Genomic DNA, 9,143 nt, shown 5'->3' with positions numbered 1-9,143 from the left:
CTTTTGTCTAGAGAGCGTGTTTGGCAGTTTTTTTCAATTTTGTCTGAAAATATATGATGTGGCTCTCTCAATTTCTTTTTAAAACATTTTTTGCTTTAATTGCTCTTTGGGTCAAAAAGGTTCCTGACCCCTGATCTAGAAGTTACAAGTCTGTATCTCTAACAGGGTCCATTTTAGCAGGGGGGTCAGATTTTGGCAGGTAAAATCCCTGCCAAAATTCTCCCCCCACCCCAACTCCTGAATAAAAATTCCGAATAACCCCAAAATCACTGTGCTGACATATTGACGTCACAGGTTACCGTAGAAGCCACGAGTCTGTATCTCGAACCCTTCGAATAATATTGATATTTGTTTTCAGTTGGATCCTCTGCAGTTCAAATACATCTTTGGGATCATCAATGAGAACAATCATTTCATTCATGCCGACCGTAATGATAAATATTACCTCGTTCATAAATAACCATTCTTCATTAATTCTCCTACTGTATCCAGTGCTGTCTACATTCCATTGTAAATAAGTATTTTTGTGTCTACAGTGAAGAAAATAAGTATTTGAACACACTGCTATTTCTCCCACTTAGAAATCATGGAGGAGTCTAAAATTTTCATTGTAGGTGCATGTCCACTGTGAAAGAGATAAACTAAAAAGAAAAATCCAGAAATCACAATGCATGATTTTTTAACGCTTCATTTGTGTGATAAAGCTTCAAATAAGTATTTGAACACCTGTGTATCATCTAGAATTCTGGCCCTGAAAAACCTGTCCGCCCATTAGAAGTCCACCCGCACTCCATGTATCGGATTTTGGCACTACACCAACATTAATTGTTGGATAGAGACCCATCCGCCATATTCTTTTGTTATCTTTCTTCACGTTCATCCCACTACATAAAGTTTTTTATTTACTAAAAGCTTTCAATGGGGAAGATAATGGGCACAACACGTGTTAGACTACCTATCCTTTTTATCTAACTATTGCTGTATTCCCCCCCCCCCCTGTTGTTTGGTTTAACTTTGTTCATCCATGTCTGTAAACAGGCAAAACAATATTTTTCACGCTGTTGTTCAATATACGTCAAGGGGCTCTGGTGCACAGCAAAATCCACTGACCTCAAAGAAAGTTCAAAAATTTCGTGTTTTTTAAAACGCCGATGGCCGTTTGAGGCTGTTATTTAAGGCTATACGGTACAAAAAAACAAACGACTTGTCCATGGTAGTCGAGTACGCACACACGACAGTGTCGTCCGGGATTAGTGTACATTACGTCATACTGGAACAAACTACGTAAGTAACTCCGCTTATTCCTTTCCATTGTCTAAGACAGGGACAAAAACGACACCGTATTAAGTAGTATTTTATTCTCGTATTTGAATATGTTTCTTATGAAAGGCAAATCTAAAATGAACAAACTCCCTCTCCATGGCTTAGGCACATTACAGAAAGGCAACAAGACTGTCAGTGAGCATTTATTAAAAAAAAAAAAAAAGACACCGAGGGGCCCAGCGCGCAGATCCAAACAAATTTGGTGAGATGCTGCATGAATTTGTCAAAAAAAGGCATTCAGCCAATAACACGCACAAATAAAAGGCCAGGGGACATTACATCAGTCAAAACAAGTGAATATACCCTGACTGCAGGTAAATGCTGTGGGCATGTAGGCAGACGGTACTGCAACATCAACGAAAGTTGGGTTTAAAGATTGAACTGATAAAAACATGTTTACTATGCAAAGTTGCCGTTTTCAACTCCTGCTCTTCATGGTACCTTTATGGCTTGGGGAAACACTGTGCCCAAACACGGAAGTACAATACTGAAGTTACATCATGACAGAAACCAAATGAGCAGATTTGGACAAAAACTCCAAACGGAACCACGCAAGGCCCCTTGATGTTCATTCCAAAGAGCTGCACCCGCCCGCTTTGTGTTTACAGACGTCTACAGTCAAATTTGCTTGTTGACATTTTAATCTAAGCACAACGGTAGTGCAACTTGAAATCTCAAATATGCATGATGGCAGTTAAGTCAATGAAAACCTTTCTTTAAATATGGCATCCTTTACATTCCTACAGGTTAATTACCCCTAAAAACGAGCAATATAACATGTTAACAATAACAGAGTACTTTGCGATCATTATATTGCGTTCCGTTTAAGCTGGATACCACAAATGGACTTGGCCAAACAAAAACGTGATTCAGCAGACAAGTTGGGCAAATCAACGGGAAAAAAAAAATCCAAGCAGTGTGACTGACCACAAAAACGCAATCGTGTGCAAGTTTATGATATCGGAATGTAACAAAAAAAAACAGCTGGCTACATCTGCTGCCTCACCAGCTATGACTTATTCCTGATGTCTTTCACAAAAATAAGATAAATATGTGAGGAAGTGGATAATACACTCCAATACACAGAAAGACATTTAAAAACAGTCACAGAGCCCTCGTGTTTTACACATATACATAGGAGAAAACAGAGAGATCACATTTTGAATTTTTAAATAAGTGAAATCATTAAAATCACGGGAGATGGGAGCTCTTTAAGAGCAGGTTGGGGTGCCGCTGTCCTCTCGCTGACAGCATAGCAGGAATAAATACGTTAAATTCAGAAATGGAGATGAGTGAACAGCCAGCGACAGGAAACACAAAATTTTCATGGAGCGTCTTTTTTTCTTCTTCCTGTGTACAGCGATTGGCTTCCTCTCTGGTGTCGTGGCTGCTCCCTATCAGACGATGAGTGGGCTGGGAGGACAGGGTGGTTGGTTTTGTGATGTAAAGGTCCTTTAAACTGCCTGAAATGTAGGCCAAAGCGGCGCTGTGTGTTTCCAGGGAAACAGTGTTCATAGCAGTCAGTGACATCATCAGTACGGGCAGAGGCGTGTGGATTGAAGGGGGGAGGGGGGGGGGTTTGTCCAGATTTGGGGTGGTCTTTTGGATTCAGACACGGTTTTCTCCGCCTACTCTAGTCCGCCGCAGCATCCTAGGACACAAGAGACCAAGAACCGTCACATCTAGAATGTTCAAATATTACTGGAATTGTTTTTTTTTTCGATTTGCCCGATGCTCTCAGAAACAGGTGCTGAGATAATGCATTGTTTACATCTCAATTACTGTAATGTATTACTTCCTGCTCTCCCGATGTCTAGCATCAAAAGTTTGCAGCTGGTTAAAATATGGCAGTGAGACTTTGGACTAAGAGAAGTAAGTTTGATCATATCACCCCAATTTCAGCTGACTTGCGCTGTCTCTCTGTCTGATTAAGATATGACTTTAAGTCAAGTACGAGTATTTGTATAGCCCTTAATCACAGGAAGTGTCAAAGGGATGTACAGATCACAATGAGACCATCCCCTGATGAAAAACTTACATGAAGGCAAGGAAAAACTCAAAATCTCCGGATGAGTAAATGGTGAAACCTTGAAGGGGCCACGCATGAGGTAATTCCCCCTTCCAGAACAACCAGGCTGCAACGGATGTTGCAAGGGCATCAACAGACAATACACAGACATCATCGACATGAAATAATAGGTTATAGCAAAATGTCCAGTTGATAGCTTCCAGAGGTTAACGTTATTCATAAGGTTCTGTTACTAACAAACATACAAAAGTTTTCATGGACTTGCCCTCTCTTATTGTTTTTATTTGGTTGTGCCCTATATTCCTGTTTGGAGCCTCAGCTCTAGAAAAATGCTGTACTACTTGTAACTCCAAGAACCAAAAAGAAATCTGCAAGCTCGAGAGCCTTCTCCATTCAGGCCTTGCTGCTGTGGAATGCCCTCACCCCTGAAACAAGATTTGTAACCTCAGTGGAACAAGAAACCCCTCTATTTTATAGCTTAAGATTGATGCCGACATCACACTTTTGTTTTCATGTTCTTCCCGGCTGGTGTGAGCGGACCAGCACCTGGACCTGAGACATGTCATCATCTGCATTGACGAGCTAAGACGGGAATGTGATTGGAAGCTGCTTCATCGCTATCTTGGAGTTCCTGAACAATTTTAGTACCTATGTTTATTGTTGATGTTGACTATTGCAGTCTGGTCATCCATTAGAGGAATTATATCATGTGGCCTGTTCAAGCTTTCTTATTTACATTCATGCTGAGGTTTTAGACTTTTTCCCTTGTTGACATGTGACATTAAAGCCTCCCCCAACCAGGGGACACGACGCACGCACCTTCTGTTTTGTGGGTCCATGTGGTCGAGCAGCACTTCCTGCGACACCCTGAAGTCATCCAGTGGCGACTGATAGCGAGAGTCAAAGGAGTCTTCCCGACCCCTGCAGGCTGCCACGGCTTGGCTGGGGGACTGGGGCACGAGCGCCGCACTGGAACTGGCCGACGAAACCGAGCCCTGCTCTCCAAAACGTTCCCGTCCGGCAGTGGATGAGGACACACTGGCCAACGTCACGGCAAACGGGTGCGACATGTCGCCGTTTTCGCTCTGCAGAGGGACACATTGGTTATGTTGCGTGCGAGGCCAAAGCAAACTCCTGGGGGCGGGGTGGGATCATAGGTCAACATTTTTCACCAAGCATATATTGACAAAGAATTTCCCAGGAAAAAAAACTTTAAGCAAAATCCCATTTAGACTGATACAGAGATCTGGATTGCAGGACCATGGCAAATACTTGAATTTATAAGCAAAATGTCGCAACCATGAGAAACAGTCATTTCCACAAGCATCTCTTGTTTACATTCAATGACCTGTCATCTTACAAAATAAAGTCACTTCAAAAGGCTATTGTATATTTATCTTCCTTGTCAACTTTGTTTTTCTCCCCTGCTGCAGAAACTTAATTGGTCAAGTAGCAGGACAATGTGCCGCTTCCCTCTTGTGGCAAATGGTGACGTTCCAATAAGCACGCATTAAATGAGTGGCACGGGAGAGGACATTAAATGGCTTGAATTTATACAGCGCTTTTCAAGTCACTCAAGACCTCCCAAAGCGCTTTACAATGAGCTTGACAATAACCCATTCATATACACACTTGGCCAGACATAAATTGATCATCGGGCAAACTTGAGACCAGGGTTTGCTAACCTTTGTGAAACAGAGCTACTTTTTTGTAACTGATTAAGAGAAAAGGGGTCCCAATTTGAGATGCATTTCTAAAATAGCAACTTGGTATTAATGTGTTGTTATGTTATAATTATTTTACGCCAGAATGTAGTTATTATAAGTATGGTTAACATTAAAACAATCAACCACGAAAACATTGTTTTTAAAGACGCTGATCAAGTCAAGTCGAAATGTATAGACAACAAATTGCAAATCATGTCATGTCGACGAGTTCTCATTCCAGTTATAAATCAACTTTCCAAAAAAGTCTCTATGACCCATCACTGGCGAACTATTTTCAGAATCAGTTTGTGGGCTACTCAGATCCTCTATGGGGGCTACCTGGTGCACAGGCACCGCGTTGGACACCCCTGCCTTAGTTTGTTCTATAACCCGGAATGTTAGTCAATGAAGCCTACGTTGCCTGAACATGAATGAGTTTAAATTTAGATTTGTGTCTTATGTGAAAAAAAATAGCTCAATATAAACATATAAATGCTTACTCTTCCTCTGATGACGTTCATGTGGACCAACAACGAGGCCAATTCCAGATCCTCGTTGAAGCTGTTCTTTAGTGGGACTGACCGATAACCTAGAACATTGAACAAATAAATGTACAGTGTAAGTCAGGTTTCCTTACCAGAGTGGTTTATGGCCACGAAATTAATGATAATATTCAGTGTACCCGTTTTCAGGCTGTGAATGGGGAACGTGGCCTGAGCCAGGAAGTTCTGGTCACTGAACATGTCGATCTCATAGACCACAAATCGCAGAAAAGCAAAGGTCGAGTTGCTCACTACGAACTGGAATGGTTTCCTGGGCCACGTTGGGTTCAGGCCATTATCAGCTGAAACAGGAAAGGGAGACAAGGTGCAGTGAAAATGAGCAATATTTGCATGAGTTGTGATGGCGGATAATGTGTCAGACAAGCAAAACGTTTTTATATTTCTCATTCAGTTTTGTTTTGGACAAGGAAGTCATATTTGTACAAAATCAAAATATTCAGCAAAACCAAGTACAGCCTCCAAAAACTAACAAAAAGAGGGACGATTATGTGACACAATAACTGTCCAAGAGTGAAAGGAAAATAATGTCCATTTGTCTAGCCAAGAACATAACAACTGGTTAAGTGTTGCGAGTCATTTCTCACCTTCTGAATCCGTTTTTTGCTTGGCACTATCATACTCTGCCCCACAGACCTCAATCTCTATCAAGGGGCAAACAATGCCACGCCCGTGTTTAGGAAGGTGTCTTGCACCCAACACCTTGAAGAAAAAAGATTTAGTGTTAAAATTGAACATTTGCGATAAAAAAAGGGATAGAATGCTTAAGATGGTTGAAATCATTAGGATGGGTAAATGCATACCAGAGAGAATATCAAAAGTAAACTTGTTTTATCTCATTCAAATAATCCCAAAAGGGTAAAACCAAACCTATTATAGTTTACTGTATTGAAATGATGTGCAATTGTTGATAGTGATGGTTCACAGATCTTGTAACCATTTCTGTCGTATGAGCACCACTTCCTGTGGTGTGTCTTGGGCAATTACAGCATGGCAGTGCCCACCCCTCTCTGGGCTGTTTTTGGGATAGGGGTTTGCTCCCCCACACGAAACAGATGGTAAACATGGAACCCAGTACTAATAACAGGAGAAGCCTCCTGATCTGATTCAGACAAAGCACCTTCATCGTCTGGTTGCTGTTCTTGTTCATGTTATAACATATATAATATTCATTTATTCAATACCTATACTAGATCAGTGAAGTAATATCATATCGGACAATACGTTTTAGGTTAAATATTCAATCATTTATAACCTTCTTGAAATTTTTAATCTTAAAATAGGCCTAGTGCATCATGTCACCTCAACAAGACATTATCCAAAAGATGTTCCCCAGAACATTTAAATATTCTAGAGATGTAGATGTGTTTTCTTTAGCAGCAAAAATGATTAAAAAAATCAATACCCTCACACAAGTGCCATTATGTACATGTTGTAATTGGTAATAGGATTTTTTTTTAAATGATATATTTTTTACAGCTAAATAAGTGGGGGTCACTTACATTCACTAAAATAAATTTAAATGAGCAAGCTGAGACTTATTTATTGGAGAATTAACTTAAAAATATGTCAGCAATGATATGGGTGGTATGCCTACTGCCCCAACAAAGGATTTAGATTCATTCATATTGGATAAAAATTGGGCAGCAAAATCAGTTCTTCAAACACAATACAGGTGAGATGTGATTGATTATGACCGGAGTCCTGAGCAACAGTGATTTTTAGTTGACACTACATAGCAAAATGGCCGTCTCCTGAGATTGATCTTTAAAAATGTTTTTCCATAAAGGCCATAGTACAGTCATCAGAATACTGCATTTATACTAGCTGGGCTGAAAAATGCATACACTTGGGAATAAAATGTTTGTTTTGATTGTCCTTTGAAAGTTCAGTTAAACTAGGTTTCTTGTGGGAATAAAAAGCAAAAACAAATAACCCAGTCTGACTAAAACCTCTGTCCTGGTTATTTTTCCCTCAGCTTTCAACAAAAGCTGCTCTTTGTTGAAAGAGGAGCGAATCCTTTAATTTCTAGGAAAAATACTGCGAGGTTATCTCAGCAAATCACAGGACACAACAGGCAATATCATGACACCAGTTAAAAGAGGATGAGGTTGCCTCACAATTTGAGTAGGTTTAGGAGTATCGATGAGTTGAAAAATAGAAGGACCTCGTCATGGTTTTAATAAAAACGCACGATTGTCCAGATTAATATCAACAGAAGTTTTCTCCAACCCAACTGGAAATTGATAAAACAAATACCTGTGTGAAGACAAAAACGAAGTGGCATCTCACAGGACGACCTACCTCGATCTGGAGAGTGACTTCCTCAAGGCCTCGTACTGTGTGTCTGTCAAAGGGATCAAAGTTGTCATCCCTCATGACGGGGGGCTGGAGGACATAGCCGCTCCTTCCATTCAGCATGAACAAGGCCTGGTTCATCTGCATGGGCTTGTCTGGACAAAAAAGAAAAAAACAAGCTGAGAGCATTAATCACTCGTTTTGGCTGGAAAACACATTATCGACTTAAAAGATCAATTGGATCTGGGCAGGTCTGCGGCGATAGAGCTCAAAATGGGAACGTACCGGCCGTCTGGAAGTTAAGTGCTACAAGTTGGGAGCCGCAGAGCCACATGGGCAAAGGGTCGTAGTTGGAGGAGTCCAGTCTCTGGCCTCGCGGGTAGATCCTGGACAGCTGCCGCCGATTGTACTGGAGGAACCTTTTCCCCTTTATCTTATTGACATATTTCTCCGCTTTTGTCTCTGGAAAGGAGGACATGTCCCGGAAACAAGCACGCTCCGTGCCAATCTCTGGAGGATGCGGAAAAACAGGTATATGGTTAACTCACCTGGACTAAATTGTCTAGACTCAGCCTTGCTATAGATCAAAGAAAAACTGACCACAATATTGACACCGACGAAATATCTATTGGAATTGCTCGTTTTGATAAAAGGGACACATTTTGCTGCATAGGGGGTTGCCGTTTTAGAGGTTTTCTACCTCAAAGAATGGTGTGCCACTCACAATCATGGCTAAACTAAGCCACCTCTAATATGTAGGGAAAACTTAATTTTATCACTCTTTTCATTGATTCTTAAATCCATTGATTGTTTTGTCGAACAATCGATAAAGCCAGTAAAAATAACCATGCATTTGAAAACAGGCCAAAAAAGTAAAAGAATATCAAACGGAAACGGGTCGATATTTTCTACCTAATTGATACGATTATTCTGTTTTTAATATCGAACACTTGCAAAGCTGAATTCTTAGGTTGCCAGTTCGTTATGTTGACTATCATAGCACAGTGTTCCAATCTGCTTTTGTAGACTAGGAGATTCAGAAAAAAATAAAAGGCTCAGTGGAGTACCAACTTTCTTCCTTAGACTTATCTGAAGGTTTCACTCCCTGTCCTCATTTGCAAGCTCAAAATCATTTGATGTCTTCTCTCAAATTTGCATGTCAACTAAACCTTAACCCCTGAACATTCCTGCACAATTGGCCTAAAATCCCAGCACAAGATGCACCCA

General features: G+C 40.7%; 1 protein-coding gene across 3 annotated transcripts in view; it reads right to left on the bottom strand.

Moving 5' to 3' along the window:
• Positions 1-1,341: 1,341 nt before the first annotated feature.
• Positions 1,342-9,143, bottom strand: part of plcg1 (phospholipase C, gamma 1) — a 39,604-nt gene continuing 31,802 nt past the window's right edge. For all 3 annotated transcript variants that reach the window (XM_088332711.1, XM_088332710.1, XM_088332712.1), the window contains exons 27-33: positions 8,202-8,426; positions 7,923-8,071; positions 6,206-6,320; positions 5,741-5,902; positions 5,559-5,647; positions 4,172-4,437; positions 1,342-2,974 (exon numbers count right to left, since the gene is read on the bottom strand). In XM_088332711.1, coding sequence (XP_088188837.1) covers positions 2,932-2,974; positions 4,172-4,437; positions 5,559-5,647; positions 5,741-5,902; positions 6,206-6,320; positions 7,923-8,071; positions 8,202-8,426 — 1,049 coding nt within the window. In that variant the 3' untranslated portion in view covers positions 1,342-2,931. The remainder of the gene's footprint in view (positions 2,975-4,171; positions 4,438-5,558; positions 5,648-5,740; positions 5,903-6,205; positions 6,321-7,922; positions 8,072-8,201; positions 8,427-9,143) is intronic.

The sequence above is a fragment of the Urocampus carinirostris genome, chromosome 3 (assembly GCF_059441175.1).
Source record: "Urocampus carinirostris isolate Australia breed hairy pipefish chromosome 3, RoL_Ucar_1.0, whole genome shotgun sequence".
Classification (NCBI taxonomy): Eukaryota; Metazoa; Chordata; class Actinopteri; order Syngnathiformes; family Syngnathidae; genus Urocampus; species Urocampus carinirostris.
The sequence above is the reverse complement of the archived record's forward strand: the minus strand, read 5'-3'. Positions and strand labels throughout refer to the sequence as shown.